Below are 18,333 nucleotides of genomic sequence, written 5' to 3' on the forward strand. Positions count from 1 at the left end.
GTGCGGGAATGTGCCGGTCTGTAGTTTGCGGAAGATCACTGCCTCTTCTCTTGTTAGATTGGGATGCGGGGGGGGTAGATCCTCCTGCCCAGTCGGTAATGACTCAGGATATCGGAGCACCTTTTCGGGACGCTATCATGTTGGTTTGCCGGTGCTCGTGAACCGGTGGGATAGCCCGGAGAATGTGATCTCGGGCAGCAGCGTTAGCCGCTTCATTACCGCCAGGGACTCGTGTCCCGGGCCCATACAATGTGCAGTTCTTGAAGATTGTCTAGTTTTCCGAGGATGCTCAGGGCTTGTTTCGAAATGTAGCCCTTTGGTAATTTCTGCATGTTGTTTGCGAGTCCGTGATGACTGTGACGTGATTCCTCTCGCTTGCCCGTAGTGGCTGCCAGGGCTATCGCCGTTTCTTCCGCGCAGTCGATATCTGAAGTGCTGCAAACTTTTATTTTAACTGGATTAGCGAATGCTTAGCGTATTGACAGCTACCAAAGTCATTCACTTCCACGTTAGGTAAACTACCTTGGACATAGGATAAAGCAAGGCTATTGAAACGCGATATGAATAAAGGTATTTGTCATAGAGAGTATTCCTCGTCCACTCACGCAAGAAACGGACTCGCAGACGGTTGGGCTTGGTTACTTATAACTAACCTCACATCTAGGGATTTTCATATAGTCATCATGCTTATGGATGTCCAAAAAGAATCAGCACAATGGTGTCGAAGATACAGCGCTAAGCAAACTGCTTATGGCGGCCTAAACAGGGCGTTAGCGAGCTAGTTGCTATTGGCCAGCTTAGACTGTTCCACAGCCTTCATCGTGTGATATGAGTGATAGAAAAAGCTTTACAGGTGTTCATAGCTGCGAAAATGGAGACAGGTATGAAACCTCATTATTTATGGGAGCGGAACAGCCGTACAGTACGAGTGGAAAGATTGTGCTTGCTTTGTTTGAACTGTGGGAATGCTGTCATGTTATTTGATAGGGTCACCCCATCACCCCATCGATCAGCATCGATCGACCCCTCACGTGGCTTGAGCAAACGTTTAAAAAAATGGACGATCCTCGTACCATAGTTTTCATACTTCATTGTCGAGCACAAGAAATCGGCTATCCATTGCTATGCAGATGGGCATAGCCGGATTTCATCGGTCCTCAAATTACCTGGAATGATGCGGCAGCGTTACTATTTCGTATATAAGTTTTGGGGTAGGCACTATCACGATGGGGCTCCCATGGCCGCGCAGGCTCGAAGAGCTGCGCTTTTCAGCCGCGACAGTTGGTGCCTGGCCGCGACAGATGGTGTCTTCCAGTTCTGGCCTGCATCGGATACATTTTGCGTAGACAGCTGAAGAGACACTTGAACCCAAGTAATAGAACACGTCTGGAACAGTCTTGAAGACGTCTTTGACGATGATGAGGATGATGATGGTGATGATCTATTCGCATCCCTTTCAGACGGGTGGTGAAAATAGTCGCCTAGCCTGCTTCAGTTCATCAGGTATGCTCTGCATAGTTTTAATTCTAGCATTTTTGTATACATCTCCTAAATGTATTTTTCTTGTTTGGAAAAAACAAATACCTTGTGCCGCTGCCTATGCCTTAGTGGATCTGGTCGTATCAACCTTCTCCGTGTTTTTTTTTTTTTGTACCAATACCATAAACTTGTCTTGTTTATTTCGACTGCTCACCGGTTGGTGACCGTGGCGTCTCTGCGACGTGGCACACTTTGCGGAGACAGGAAAAACTAAGAAGTGCACATTTTACCTGTGTATTCTAACTCTTTCCATGTGCGAACCTATGAAGCACAACGTAGCTCACATTCGGCGCTAGGAAAGTGTGTATACTGTTGTTGTGCGCAGACGACGTTTCTGTCGTGTTTACAAGCTTCCGGCTCAGCCGCCATCTCGTTGACCGGCAGTGCAGCCTGCATTCTTTTTCACTTTGATTCTAACTTCGCGAAACTGTCTTCCGTGACAGCTCCGTCAAAACTGGAACGAGATTTAAGATGGGCGCTGTCCGCTTACCCAACTACTTTGCTGTTTGCGGCGAGTATTGGAACACAGCCAGTGTAAAGTAGCTGATGTCCGCTTTTCTACCTGGTGCCTCAGCAGGCCTTCTAGCTGGCTGGGAAGCCACTCCTTAAGTCCATGAAGTGTCCTGCCGATGTTTGCCGTGAACTTGGTTTCGCGCCACTCCTGTCCAGTATGTTTTTGAAGCGTTACCTTTTCCTAGCTCGTTCCGAAATCTCGCGTGAGTGCCGTCCGCAGAGAGAGAATGGAGAGAGAGCAGCGCAGACCTTGGCAGCGCGCCAGTAGGCATATCTATTGGTGGAAGCGCACGATGCTTTCACCAATGAGAAAGGACAGTTCGGTCACGTGACTCAAAGCTCGGTTCCCTTCCAACACCAACAGATGGTGTTTACTTCAAAAGCGTGGGTACGGAATGGAGGAAAAGGTCAAGAAAGCGGAAACCAAAAGCGAGGTAGTTGCAAGTGTAAACAGACCACCAGGGTCATAAAAAAAGTGAGTGAAGCAGAGACGGTAAATTTAATGCGAAGAATGGAAACAAAAAAGACCATGTAAATTTGCAAATACGACAAGAAGAAATCAGGTGGTATATCTGTACGATAACAAAAAGGGCGTGCCTTGATATTTGAGGGCCGAGCTGGTTTCCTGTGGACAAAAACATACCTGACAAAATATGCGCCGTAAGATGAGGCATGTGCTTGCTGCAGAAATGCCCGGAAACGACTCGGCATATTGCAATAGAATCCCAAGATATTGACTTAGCGAAAATCGTAGGGTATGTCCACCTTCCAGAAGCATCGGGCTTCATAGAAGATGGAAGGATAACCTGATCAGAAGTCGAGATAAAAAAAGAGACGTTTAGATTATTGGCGGGAAAAATATGCAGATCCCACGCACTGTGAGAATCCATGTTATGCGAAAACTTTGCAGGTACCTGGCTATATAGACAGCTGTGTTTGGGGTTCCGCAAGACGATGCCAGGTGGACCAACGTGTTCCTGTAAATTTAGAAGTTCTGAATTTGGGTCGCGAGCGTACGTGTGCGTGAGGGCATCAGCACGACAACCACGTTTGACCCCAGCCTACGATATGTCCATTGTTCTGTTCTACCTAGCAGTCGACGAGCGTAAGCGAGAGAAACACGATGTGACGGGATCAGCGACTACGTGTTATACACTATACGTACATATGGCTATTTATTGCAGTGTACGTTGAAATAACGATGTCTTCTGTACTTGGAGAAGAAATGTTAAAACTTTATTAACTTGGGCGATCATGAAATCTCTACAACGTCGCACAGTGTACATAGCGTAAGCTGCTACGAGGAAAGTACTGGGCAAGATGGACCGGTCCCGCAGATAATGCAGTTCTAGCACGGCGCTTCCAATCGCAAGTTGTCACAAGTAAACCAGAGAACAAAGTGGCGCAGGGCACGCGCACCGATTGTTTGCGAAATCCTGCAGGTTTTTGAATGAGCAAAGCATGCGTGCGATCGTGGTATAGGGTCAGAGTACCTGGTCGCTGTGCTGGACGGCAGAGGTGCGATTCCCACATCGGTCACGCATGTATTTTTTAACAGCGGAGCTGTTTTAGGCCGAGGTTGGACCGTGCCGAGCGTTATCAGTTTTGCGAAGCGCGCGCCAGCCACAGGTGGTCGGAGAGTGGCGAGGATGAGAGAGGGACAGCGCGCGCCGAGCGACAGGTGGGCGGAGCCAAGGAGAGAAAGACGGTGGCGCGACGCTTTCCGGGGAGAGAGAGCAAGGGGGGTCTACCGAGTAGTAAAAAAGCTTGCACTGCCGGCGCAGAACATTCCAACTTTCGTCGACGAGTATGGCGAGGACGAAGAAGCAACTGTCTCTGGAAGAAGAAGCGGCGCGGCAGGAAAGACGACGGGAGGCTACTCGCGCATGGGCCCAACGACGACGTGCCGGCCCAGAGTTCCGAGCAAGGGAAGCCGAGGCTAAGCGACGGCAAAGATCCGAAGACCCGAGTTTCGAGTGAGGGAGGCGGCGTCGCGCAACGGTACGAAGAGATCATCGGAAGTTAAAGCCAAGTTGAAGCCACCAGCTCGGCTGTTTCATCACTCTTCGCGACGTTGAGTCAGTGACGCTGCGCATTTTTTTTTTTTTTGAATGCGAGGTGAGGCAGGAACCTACCAAACGCAGAGTGCCAAGAATGAGGCAAAAAATGGTTCGCATTAAGAAGCAGGGAAGATTGATAGAAGCGGAGTTTGTGCAAGCGTAAGTAACGGCACAATAAAGTGATAGAGGTTTTAATGCAAGAGATCGAAATCAGATAGGCAAAAGACTATGATGAGTAGAGGCAGTAAACACTAGGTAAATCCGGGAACCTAGATTCCTATTTGTCGCCGCCCATATCAAAGAGAACGCCAATAAACGTCCTCACCATCATCATCATTATCACTAGAGGCCAAACCCTACAATGGCTATCGCAGTATTGTAGAAGCTTTGCCGCGTGGCGCTCACGCTTGCCTTCCTTCGTGAGTCGGTGCGGCGCAGGCGTTTGCCGTCACGTCGCATTATCAGATGGTGTTCAGGCAACGCAGCGGTGGCTGCGCCATCGACTGATTGACACACTGACTGCGCCAGTGTATGCTTACAAAGCCGGGCGAGCACTCGAGCATCGTAGAGGAGGTAATAGTTTAAACCAGAGGCTGTATTCCTTGCAATATTTTCCAACGTAGTTTCACTTCGCAAGATTTCACGTGATTCGCACGCACACGTATAGGCCGACCTCATTTCTATACACTGCGCCAAGCACACATGCCCACAGCGCTGTCGGCCGTATAATTCGGCTAGTTCGGCGTTGAGTCTCGCGAAATTGATCGCCCTAGAATACCGCCCCAGAATAATGTTAAACATCCCTTGCACTGTATGAAGATGCAGGACCTTCAAAGCCCAAGCGATTCGGCGAGCTCGAGATCTGGTGCGGAAAACGCTAGCGAGCTCACAGCTGAGCCTAAACATTCGCGTAACATAATCGTAACCGTGTGTGAATTCTCGTTACTTCAAATAGTCTTTAGCTACATAATTTACTCGAATAACGTCATTACATATGAATTATCGCCTAGGCGGGCATCACTGTAAAAGGAATCCATTCACTCATAATTTAGTTACACTAAACGATCTCCAATGACAAACAATGCGAAACATTTTTTATGTTGGAAAGCAGAAGTAAATCGTCGTAAAAGTCAAGGGTCGTGTTTCCAAATTTGAAAATGAGTTGTGGACTGAAATTACGGGTGCCAAATTAATCGTTGATTTTCCTGATTCACACAGCGGCACTGCGACACACGGGGCGTGGTGAACCCTCCTTCTGGCGTAGTTTGGAGGCATAAAATGAAGTTGAAGTGACTACGCGTTCAATTGGGAGCTGCAGAAAGCGCCATCGAAATCACTAGTGGGAAGAGGGAAGTTTATTATGCGTCCTATTGGCGGGTCAAATCGTGTCACAATACGTAAGGACTACAATCAGCGCCAATCTCACCTGGGGTGGATGAGTGAAAGTAAACACAGACAAAACGAAAGTGGCGTCACCGTCCAATCTGTCGCCCTCTGCCCTCCTTTTCCCGATATAGCCATCTTGTCGTTCTATAGAACCTCGTCTGCCTCAGTCGTTCCCTGACCCCCGCACATTCGGATGGTTCCGAAGCTTCCCGTGGTCGGTCTTCCAGTGAAAGCGGAAATTGTCTCCAAGGCGAAGGACAATGCGCACAACGCTACCAGAACAGGCACGAGGGGCTTAGCTCCGCTGAGCTGAGCAGCCATCTCGGCGTCTCACACGAAAGCGGTAGAGCTAAAACTCCGGTCAGGGCAAGGAAAAATGTTTTTGTTCATTTCACGCAATTAAAGAATTAAAAATGATATTGTATAATAACATAAACGCTGAATAGCAGATATAACTTACACGTTTTAGTTTACACAAAGATCATTTATATTTGCGGGTAAACCAGCGTCCGCTGCCAGGGCAGTAGTGTGGCAGAATTCAAGGAATGCTACGGCAGGATCACTTTAGACCACGCGTTTACGTCGCACGCGCTAGCAGTGCCGGGTTAGTAATCAGGTATTGAACAAAGATTCCATTCCAGTTGTATCGGGGTATGTGGCCATTTTAAAATGCAGCCGCGAGTAACAACATTTAGGCGATCGATTGCTGCCATCAACTTTCGAATATAGACCTTTGCCGCAAAGCACGTAACTGAGAACGTAATTAGCGTAAGTAGTTTAATATTGAATGGACTGCTTTCGTTTTTCTTGAACTGGTCTCCGCGAGGGCAGATAATTCTCATGTGGTGACGTCATTTGAGTAAATTTAAAGGTCTTTTTTATGTGTCCGAAGAAAACGAACATTATACGCTCGTATAAACGTTTGCCGGGTCAAGTGAAGCAAGCAGTGCGCGTCTACGCTTCTGTTTGCGGTGTTTGTAGAGGGTGACCCTTTCGTTACTCGAATCGAGTGTCACGGCACACAAAAACCCTCAATCAAGATAGCTGTTCCTGCTTTTACCAAGACCAAGTGGCGCAGGTGTGTACTGAGATCACACTCTCACCCAGAAAGGCCTACAACGGACTCCACTTTCAAACGACGGTGACAGCGCATCCACTGACATATAGCACGTAACTTCTGCGAGGGATTAGCGGCCCTTTCAGCCTGTGTGCATTCGGTGGATACTGAAGTCGGTAAACTCTCGCGTTGGTCTACAAGAACAGTAAAATGAACTGTATCAAGGGCTAGCCATGTTCGAAAGCTCCCCCCTCGATTCCCTGGCCAAATCCAACGACAGTGGAAGATGCCGTGCCACGTACAAAAAGCAAATAGCTGAACACTACAAGAAAATCAGGGAAAACCGCAATATTTTACCCCACCCTCACGCTTCACTAAACACGGAAGAAGCTCATGTCCTTCGCAAATTTCAGACAAACACTCTGCTCACTCATGCTCTGCAACTTCGGATGGCGTTGCCCTACTCACTTCCCAACTGTCGGAGATAAGGGCAGGTACAGAACACGTTCCTGTACACATGCAACACTGCCATTACCTCTCCTTATTAACGTTACCCTCCCCCTCCTCCTGGAGTGCTTGGCTTCACTCGAACTCGGCGGATCGTCAGCAGGCCTTAGCGGAGCAAGCGCTCTTCTTTACTGGGCCTTACTGCTAGCTTTAAATAAAGTTTTCTGTAAGATATTTTCTAGTGGGTAGTCATCATCATCATAAGCCTATTTTATGTCCACTCTAAGACGAAGGCTTCTCCCTGTGATCCAATTACCTGCTGCGCTAGCTGATTCCAAATTGCGCCCGCCAATTTCATCACTTCATCACCCACCAGTTTTTGCCGGCTTCGACCGCACTTCCCTTCTCTTCTTATCCATTCTGTAGCTCCAATGGTTCACCGGTTATCCATCCTACGCATTACATGGCCTGCCCAGCTCCACTTCTCGCTTAACGTCAACTAGAATATCGGCTATCCCTGTTTGTTCTCTGATTCACACCGCTCTTTCCTGTCTCTTAACGTTAGTCCTAAGATTTTTCGTTCCATCACTCTTTGTGCGGTCCTTAACTTGTTCTCGAGCTTCTTGTTAACCTCCAAGTTTCTGCCCCATATGTTAGCACGGTAGAATGCAATGATTGTACACTTTATTTTCAGCGACAGTGGTAAGCTCCCAGTGAGGATTTGTCAATGCCTGCCGTATGTACCACCCAATTTATTCTTCTGTAAATTTCTTCTCGTGATCAGGGTCCCCTGTGAGTAATTGACCTAGATAAACGTACTCCTTACAGACTCTAGAGTCTGACTGGCGATCCTGAATTCTTGTTCCCTTTCCATGCTATTGCACATTATCTTTGTCTTGCATATTCATCTTCAACCCAATTCTTACACTTTCTCGATTAAGGTCCTCAATCATTTGCTGTAATTCGTCTACATTGTTGCTGAATAGGACAATGTAATCTGCAAACCAAAGGTTGCTGAGGTATTCGCCGTTGATCCTCACTCCTAAGTCTTCCCAGTCTAAGTGCTTGAATACTTCTTCTAAGCATGCAGTGAAAGTATTGAGGAGAGATTGCGTCTCCTTGCCTGACCTCTTTCTTGATAGGCAACATTCTACTTTTCTTGTGGAGAACCAAGGTAGCTGTAGAATCCTTGTAGATATTCCTAAGATATTCACGTATGCCTCCTGTACTCCTTGATACGCAATGCCTCTATGACTGCTGGTATCTCTACAGAATCAAATGCCTTTTCATAATCTATCAAAGCCATAGAGAGAGGCTGATTGTACTCAGCAGATTTCTCGATTATCTGATTGTGACATAGATTTGATCCATGTAGAATATCCCTTTCTGAAGCCAGCCTGTTCTCTTGGTTGGCTGAACGTCAAGTGTTGCCCTGATTCTATTGGAAATTATCTTGGTGAATATTTATACAATACTGAAAGCAAGCTAATGGGTCTATAATTCTTAATTCTTTGACGTCTCCCTTCTTATGGAAGGGAGACGTATAAAGGGCTGCAAGCTTTTCAAGCATAATATGTCCTCCATCTTTGAATAAATCTACAGTTATTCCATCTTCTCCAGCAGCTTTTCCCCTGGTCATGTCTTTCAAGGCCCTTTTATATTCATCGCTAGTTATAGAAGGAGCCTCCGTGTCCGGTTCATCAATTTCGAATGAAAGTAAGCTGGCTGTTTGGGCACTGTACAGGTCAGTATAGAATTTTCCGCTGCTTTTACTATGTCATCGAAATTGCTGATGATTTACCATGCTTATCTTCAGTGCATACAACTTGCCTTGTCCTATGCCAAGCTTTCTTTACTTATTTAATGCTGCGTCCGTATTTTACGGCTTCCTCAATCTTCTCCACGTTATAATTTCGAATATCGCTTACTTTCTTCTTGTTCTGTTTTGGTAGATCAGTGAATTCTATCTGATCTCTTGAGTTGGACACTTTGATGTTTTGTCGTTTCTTAATTAGGTCCTTTGTTTCTTGGGAGAGCTTACCTACTGTTGCCTTGGTGCCTTACCTCTCATTCAATTGATGCTTCCGAGATCATCCTAGTTACGGTTTCATTCATTACCTCTATGTTGTCTTTATCTTCCTTTTCAAAAGCTGCATATTTGTTTGCGAGCACCAGCCTGAATTGGTCTGCTTTACCCTTACTGCCTCTAGGTGGGCCTCTTTCCTCTTGACTAATTTCACTCTTTGTCTCTTCAAATTGAGAGACATCCTAGACCTGACAAACCTATGGTCACTGCACTTTACCTTTCCTCACACTTCGATGGTGAGCATGTCCTATGTGCTGTTAACTCACTGTGAACGTTTTTATCACACGAGAATCAACACTAGACTCTAGCCCGTGCAGTGTGACACAAACGTGAATGATGAAACGGTGTGTGTACGAGTACGTTTCTGTAGACCAATTATTTGCTTCTGTGTTTAATGTATGTAGCAAACATGCGACATTCTCGCTCTATTTCAAGGTAGAACGGCACTCTCTGTTCCCTTCTCGTACTCCAGCGAGGGTTCGCATCTCAAAGGAATCCTCTTTCTTTTCGTCTCACTGCAAACCTCTCTGTTTCTCACCTCGACGTACGTCTTATCTGCGTTTATTATTTATATTATTCCTCGTTCTCTGAGTCAGATACTCGCACCGTGGCTACCCCGTCGCTGGTACAAAAAGCGATTCGGGCACGAGTACACTACTTGAGTGCACCAGAAGAGACCGCTTGCAGTGTACCTGTGCATCATCCCACGTGGACTCAGTACTACTCTCCCTTTTTTCCTCTTATATTTTCCTTCCATTACCTCTAGTCTAGGGTTGCAAACCGGACGCTCGTCTGGTTGACCTCCTGCCTTTCCTCTTCTTGCTCTCTGTTCTTCTTCCTTGATCCATGCTTCTCGTCATAATCTGGGCAATATCACCAAGGTACTGCAGCAGGATGTAGGAAACACACGTGTATCAACACCGCAACGCAGAATACGAATATTGAGAGAGTCAGGATGTTTATTGCAGCGTGCAAATGATGTCGCTGGCTCGGCTAAAATGTTGTAAAAGTTGGGGACCCGCTACCTGTCAAAAAGTGCTGGCGACGTCTCTGAAGCGCGTATCGTTCTTTTTCTTTACACATAGAAAATATCTCAAGTGAGCCCAAATGAACGCCAACACAAAGAACAATTACAGTCATGGACAACAGCGTCGGACATCGCCTTCTAAGGCACGTGAGAACACGGTAACACATTCGAATATTTCTAGTGATGATCATGGCAGGTGTACTAGATATAGGATAATCGTGTGGGAATTACTGTTTTCTGTTCACCTGAATTCTCTGAAGATATTGGCTGCGTGTCACTTCAATTTCGCATAACGTTGTCGCTTCGCAAATGATATTCATGAGCAATGAAACCTGCCTGCTCAGCTCTGGACATTTTTTCAGTATTGTAAGGAGATAAAAGAATGCAATCGCATGTCCAGTGCTGTGAATGCACACTCCCGCATTTGTGGCATTTTGAACCGCCAGAAATGTCATGTACGAAGAAGTCTTACTTGAGGGCGCTTTTGTATGTCCTTTCTTCAAGTACATGTGAAGGACATGAATCTTTCAGTTGGTGAATCGCCGAATTTATGCGGATAAACAAGCTACACTTAAAGTACAAGGTTGCAATCTACCAAGTATCAAATTACGAAGGGGACACATTACCTATCACGCACACATCAGTCGCCAAAGTCATGATTGAGGCGAAGTAAAAACTTGAACTTTTGAACACCATAAAAGTTTTTAGGCTGCTGGCTTAACGCGGCTTCCATTCGCTTCTCGGTGTTGCTGACAGTCCCTCGTGTAGTTTTATATTTATTGTGAAATTAGCGAGATACGGCTGGGAGATTCGTGGCGCAAATGAAGAGATAACGCCTAATGACACGAACTTTTCTTTGTGAATCGTAAACAATAATGGCCGCTGCTTCCCAGCTGTAGCTTAAAGCCGCTGCTAAATCAGCACGCATGCACTTGTCCTGACTGCGAAAGACGCAAAGCGCCACCTGACAGGTCAGGTGGTCTCCTACATTGTGTTAAGGTGGCCGGGAACGCCACTCGCCAGAATTGGTATTCATTTCCTTGGACCATTTCTAACTTGTACTGCAGAGAACTGGTGGATTATTGACGCCTCTTATTACTTCACCAGGCATGCAGAGACTAAAGTATACCCCGGCGGAGCACATCAGCTGACGCAGCTCGATATCGACTTTTCGTCGAAAACGTCAGGCTTAGCACGGTGCCCCAGCCGAGGTACTACTGAGAGGTGCACCGTTGGTGGCCGAACTTCTGGGCGCAGTTTACAAACTCAGTGGCACAGCCCACCGGAAAACGGCAGCCTATCCGCCCCAGACGAATGACTAACGGAGCATTTGAACACGACACTCGAAGACAGGCTGTGCATGTACGTCGACGTGCAACGTAAGAACTGGGAGGAGATTTGCCTCATGTAACCATCGCATCGAACAGCGCTCGACAGGAAACCACTCGTATGACACCATTCATCTTCATACACGCTCGCGAAACGTCCAACTAACAACGTCCAACCAACATCGGTCCAATGCTGCCGCACGAGTATGGCTTCATCGATGCTGATGCTGAAGAATTTCCTCAACGTTCCGAATAAGCCAGACAGCTTGCACGCGCACTCATCCGCCACCAGCATGACGAGGATGCAATCCGATACAATCGTCAGCACTAATCCGTCGCATATGCACCCGGCGAGAATAGATTTAAGTGCACCATGAAGTATTTGTAACAAGCTTGGCGTAGTGCACCACAGCGCTCATTTAAAGGCGATGATGGTATCATCATTATTATCGTCGTAGTCTTTATTATAACCATCACCAACATCGTCATCATAATTGTCATCATCGTCTCTTAAAATGTATTCGTTCTTTCGAAATGTCTCTCCTTGTCGTAAAAGCACAGTGGCAGAAGAAAAGTGCGATTACGAACGTTGTGTAAGCGTCTCTTCTGATTCACAACCCGCCGACAACTCCTTAGAGCGGCGACAAGTACGATTAACCCGTCAGTGGCAGTGACAATATTTACTCTTCATTGCCGAAAGCATGCGCAATATGGAGCATATAGCTATCTTTGCGCGCTGGCCACCATGATTGGGTCCACTCGTCGCCGCGTATTCGCCACTCGACTGTTGCCCAGATCTCCACCCGCCTGCTCGGCGGTTATGATCGAAGGACGCTCTACATCAGGCGTCGCATTTAGCGACGAGTGGAGCGAACGAGAGCTGCCGGTTGTATTATTGGCTGCGATTACACACAGTGGCGCCACCGCTCTGAATCGCCGTCGCGGCGTAGTAAGTAGGATGCTGTGGCAGGCAGTAACAGGTAGGATGGCGTTTTTGCACCGCGACCGCTCGATTTTGCTGCACACGAAGGCTGCTCGATCAAATATGCGCGTTTGCAGAACTAGTGTTCAGTTGGTTGACGTCAGGATTATCTGTGTAAGATGTGTAGGGGCAATGCAGGCCAAACCGCTTCACGGGTGATTCCGTGGCGTCTAAAACTGTCATAGTACGTAACCGTATAGTCAGGCGACCTGCTGCACTTACGGAAGGTGAGCACTTTTTACTGCCATGTCAAACTTTTGTGCATTGTATTTAAACATGCAGTTGCTACCAAGACCAAGTCACTGGAATGGTAGAGCCGGAGCATTGCAAGAAGCTTATGCGCTAGTTACACAAGATGTCAGCGAGCGATACTCTGTTGGTTAAATTACAGTAAGTGCAGTTGAACCTGAGGCACGAGGTGAGAGCTGGTATTTAATGATCAATCGTGTCACATTTGTGGTGCGAGTTTGCTTTGTGTTTCGCAGAAAGTTATTATTTTTCTTGGCTAACCGGGTTTTAATCGATTATTTATTGGCATGTGTGGGCGCTCATTCATCAATAGCAAAAGTAGCGATATTCTATTCTACAAGACAACTAGTTGTCACGCACTACACAACAGGCAAATATGATTTTTAGGCTCACAAATGTCCTAGTATGGCTAAGGCACGTTGAAACGCAGTTCTTTTAATATTAACGACTGCAGCATCACGTTTGTGGGAACTGGCGCGTGGCGTGAAGCGCATTCTAAACATTTACACCAATTTTAGTACATCAATTTTGCGTATTGATAGCATTGATTCTCTTGTATGTTCACTTTTTAATTGATGTGTCATGGTTTAAAATATGAACCTTATTTAGCTATGGTTCGCAGTCATTGAACATCAAGCCTTTTTGTACTGGCCATGGCTTTTTTCGTGGCTATAAGGGACTCTTGTGAACGGTTTCTTCATTGATTCGTGCGTTGAGGTGATTTGAAGATACAGCAGACTCCACTTGAACGGAATTACAAAGGACAGAAGCATTTGTTCAGTTTATCCGAAGTTTCTTTTAAGCGAATGACGCAAATATCACCAAAATTTGTTGTGTTTGAAAGTGTCGGGTGTTTTGACAATACTGTGGTGAAAAAAAAGGCGCTCTGCTTCTATAACGATAGCTTCTTTTGGGCGAGTATGCGTAAATGCGTGAAAAAGAAATGCCCAATAATTATGAACAGTCATCGTGTTCAAAATAGCGCTGCAGGCTTTCAACTGTATCTCTTGTCGTCAGACGCGAAAAAATAACGCGCACCCGAAAAATAATATTTATGCCTTCTGTAATAGAATAATAGTCTTCGCCACGAGCTTCACCTATTATATTTATAACTGTCTGTGCAAAGCAGGTAACAAGGGGATCCTCTAATGTCTCTTATGCGGAGCAGTGTGAACCAAGTAATAGTGGCAGGCTGACTGCAAGATCACAGCTATTATGTAGTACTGTCTTCCAGTTCAGGAATCGTGATAGGGTTCAGGGATCGTGAGCGAAGTCATCGTGATAGAAACACCGTTGCAACTTGGATACCTTTATTTGCACAAATTTTCCCACAGCAGCATCTATGTTTTTTTTTTTATATGTAACATCACCATTTTACATGTTAGGTGGGACGTTTGCTGTTCCGTACTCTGATTATATAAGGGGTGGTTACGGTTAAAGTTCCGTTTAACTGGAATTCGCAAAAGTGTGGGGTTAAACGGTGTTGCCAACATTGAGCCTATGGGAGGCCAACCAAAGTTGATTCCAATGTTTCGTTTATCCGGCATTTCCGTTTAATTGAGCGGCCCTCCGCCTGTCCCTTTTTTGTGCTTCATTTGTAGTATGCCGTACCAACAAGGTCGCATTTCTGCCCTTTTCAAGTTTCTTTTATCCGGAGTCCAGTGTTATTTAAATACCCGGAACGAATATATAATTTGCACTTACTTCTCCAATCAAAGCATGGCCGAAGGGTCGAACCACGGCCACTCTCTCATTCCCGAGGTTTTTACTACCGACCTTTTGTACTGGTTCGAAAGATTTGTCCTCTTTTTGCTTGGGTTCTGTTATATTCGTTTGCTACGTTCGTTACCGGTGAACCACTATGTCGAGTGCCTTCTTAGGCAGCTTGTTCCTTGCAACGTAGCATACGAGTCACTATGCAGTCGTATGAACTGTAATCGACAATATCGATTATAAAACTGAGCAACAGCGCCATATCTATGGTAGGAATAACTTTACACTTTTGCTGTCGCTTCCGATCGGAGCGAACTCGGGGCCGTTCCTACCTAGAGCGGCATGCCAATGGCAATTGCGGACACTGTAGTGACAGAGCTCAGTACCTAAACCTGGTGCGGCGCAGTCGAATAGACACCGCCGAACTTCTCCCTCGTCCCCCCCCCTCCCCTTTGCCACCCCGCCACGTGCCCCTCTCTGCATCACAGCAACCTCCTTGCGTCGGCGTCCTGCCTTCTATCGCGTCATATGCTCTCTTCCCTTTTGAGTTCGAAAATGAATCGCTGGCGCACGCATGCGCATATCACCGATGAAATTTCAATACAGATATCATGGTGAAGTACTTACTTCGTTCAAGTGTGATCGAATATCGGCTAGTTAGTGAGACAGGTTTCATGGGCGAAAGGCTTTTGCAGAAATTTTCTTTGTCCTGCCCGCGCTACGAAAAATAGCACAAAACCTGAAGGTGGTTAAAATCTCCGCGGAGATTTTAACCACCTGTGTTGTTGCTCTGGGGATCTGGACCTGTATTTTCATGTGTCATTGGCAACCTGCATGGCCAAGATAGATGCTCTGTAAGTTGCAGCTGTGTTCGAGTAGTTCAAATTCTTTATGGCAATTTCTCATGACATAACCTAATGGGTGTTAGAGAAGCCGTGGAAGAATGCTGAAATTTCACAAGAGTAATTGAATTACGTTAGAGTGCTGCAAGCTGGCAATTGCACCCACGCCGAATATATACTGCAACAAGTGTGCAAGAGCATTCCTCAATTACTAAGCAGAAAAGAAGTTGCGCCATTCAAGAATACCCAAACATTGCCTAAACAGCCCCACTGCACCTTGCAGGCTCCAGATATGCACGTATATAATGAAAACAGACGCTGTTGTACAAAGCCGGCTTGTTTTCTTCAAGACCTCATTATCGCGCGTCTTTTTTCGCAGGGTCACGTGTCCTCTGCACGTGCAGGAGCTTCACCGCCGTGAAGACGGCGAGCAATGACTTCCCTTGCTCCTGACAAGGAGCCACAACCAGTGGTGGACGGTGTGGTCAGTGACGTTACAAAAGTGCGCAAGGATGGCGGCGTGGCGTGGCTCGTGTGTCTAGCCTCGTTCTGGGTGCACGGCGCTGTGTTTGGCATTATTAACTGCTTCGGTGTCCTCTACCCAGTCATTCACGATCTTGCTCCCGACAAGGAACAGGCCTCGTTCCACGCGTGTAAGTTTTTTTCCTTTTTTCCTTCTTTGCAAGACGCTGGCTCAAGTACAACGTAGAATAACGCGAGTGTGTTGATGGACTCGCACGCGTCTTTGTTGTAGTGAATAGTGCATGTATTTGTGACTATTGTGAGCAAAATTTGTAGATGGATCGTGCACACGGGGATTCGTGACTGTGAACTACGTAGCTGGCAGGCGCGTCAATATATTCGTAGGGAGCATGACGATTTGTTCACAGGAAACCTACAGCCTCCTGAAATGTCCGCAAATGAAATGAGTCAAAATTTTTTTGGGACCAAATAAATTGCTTCATACTTCGCCGGAAGCAGCAGCTGCTTCAGTATTGTGTCGTTTATTGCTTAGGTATCTGCACTGATTACCTCCGAACTGTGGAAAAAGCACAGTAACAAGCCTTTCTTTCCTTCCGCGCTTTGTCCTAAACTTCGTCAACACGTTTGTCTTGAGCAGGGTCGGATTAACCTCTAGGCTAAAGTGGTCCCCGACTGCTGGCGGGTGGCACCACGACAAATGTTCCTCAACTTGCCCCTAAAAATTTTTAAAAGGTTCCTCTCCTGGGCCTCTTCAGATTTTTGTTTGTACAATAGAAGCTGTAAAGCGTCGTGCAGAAAGCATTCTACCGCAATAATTCTCGAATAGGATTTAATGGTAGGCGAATTAGGAGCAATAATGTGTGGTGCGAAAAGGCGACTTGCCTTTAAATCACAGAAGCCTTCTTTATGCGCTTGACCAGCTTCCCAATTGAATTTGCTTCTTTGCCTTCTCCCTCCATATAAGAACCAAGGATTCAGTATTTGCGCTTTCGGGTGTTCGCCTACATCGCATGACACATACGCAAACAAATTTAACGTGTCTACCTTAACTAAATGTTTGTTGCTTCGCAACATGGCGGTGCTCTTTTTTTCTCAGTGATGAAGAAGGGGCATTTAATGTATTTGTGACTAACTTCACGGTATATTGATAGTGACATGCCGGTTAGACAATAAGGGTTAGATAACAACCTAATGGACAGAAACAACATGTTATCTCATAACAGAAATGTTGCAAATGTTATATGAAGGCGCAAGATGACCTCGCTGGTTATGTATGTTCACAGGCATGTAACTTTCTATCGGAGAACAAAAGTAAGAACAGAAGAAAAATCTGTAGAAGTCTAAATAGTAGGCCGCTTAACCGATCGCCGTGATTGTCATCATCATCATCGATGGGGCGCCAAGACAAATATAGCTCCGGGCCCCATATTCTCTTAATCCGTCACTGGTCTAGAGCACTGCATTGGGTTTGAGAGAAAAGGCTTTCGAACAGTGGCAGCCACAAAGAAGCGCGGGTCACACAGTGTTCAGCCTGACATCTATGACGTAGCAACAGGTTTGTTATTACACTGTGCTATGCTGCGCACCAGTCGAGCGCTACAGAGTATAAGCAGCAGTGTAGACATCTATCCTTCTGTTTACACTCTTGCAGAGTGGGTTCCGTCTGCTAAATTAAACTGGATTCGCACGATAGGTCGTATCATCGGTTCAGTCCGCAGGTGAGCGCGTCGATGCTGAACTGCAACCACCTGCGCCGATGGCACCTCGTCTGCAAAGTCCTTGTGGGAGGCCTTATTGTGCGTCTGTACCACGTCATACCACGTCCGCGCAATTCAGTCCGTCGCGTGAGTCGAACTGCATGGTGGGAGCGCTGTATAAGAAGAGCTTCTTACTTCTCGATTTCTCGCTTTTAATATCGATGCTACTTGCTAAATAATAATGTTACAAATTTAAATTTTATTATTATCTGGAATATCTTGATCGTCAGATATGCAGCGCGAACACTAGCACCTTCGTTAAGAGTTGATGTTTTAGGATTGTTGCATATCGACAAGGACTGGCGATTATCACTTTGAGCTAGGAGAATGTGAGTCAAATCCAAGTAGTACTGCCGCCTAATGTTGAGGCGATATGACCCGTGTTGGCCTACATTGGTTCTGAGGACCTGTGACACTACAAAAAGGATCTGTCAAAAGATTTAATTTCTATAGGAAAAGGACAAGATGGGGAAAAGACACGGTTGCGCTTCGTAATTAAAATACCATTAATACAGGTAGAGGTTATTTGATGACAAATATTTATGTATAGCGCTAAATCTGTAATTCGTGGACAGCTGAATAGAAAGAAATGACTCCCGAGTCGCATGGGAACTTTATTTTATCTTGGTTTATCTAATTAAGCTGGTCGCTTATATAATGCACATGTCTTACTTTTAGTTACAAATACATCTTCGAGTCAGTGCAACACCATCTACTTTGCAAATTTGAGTTTGTGTTGCCTTCGCGATGTTTAGCACGTTCATAACGAGACAACCACCTCGTTCACCTCGTAGACGGATTTCTTTGAAGTCTGGGAACCGTGACGACAAGTTGCTTCGATAATATACCACTATGCATGTTAAA

General features: G+C 46.1%; 1 protein-coding gene across 1 annotated transcript in view; it reads left to right on the plus strand.

Moving 5' to 3' along the window:
- LOC119461632 (monocarboxylate transporter 10-like) overlaps positions 1-18,333 on the plus strand; it is a 291,751-nt gene that overhangs the window by 8,779 nt on the left and 264,639 nt on the right. The window contains 1 exon segment of the mRNA XM_049671810.1: positions 15,609-15,882. Within this exon segment, the coding sequence (XP_049527767.1) occupies positions 15,663-15,882 (220 nt within the window). The 5' untranslated portion in view covers positions 15,609-15,662.

This window comes from Dermacentor silvarum, chromosome 8 (genome assembly GCF_013339745.2).
Source record: "Dermacentor silvarum isolate Dsil-2018 chromosome 8, BIME_Dsil_1.4, whole genome shotgun sequence".
Taxonomy (NCBI): Eukaryota; Metazoa; Arthropoda; class Arachnida; order Ixodida; family Ixodidae; genus Dermacentor; species Dermacentor silvarum.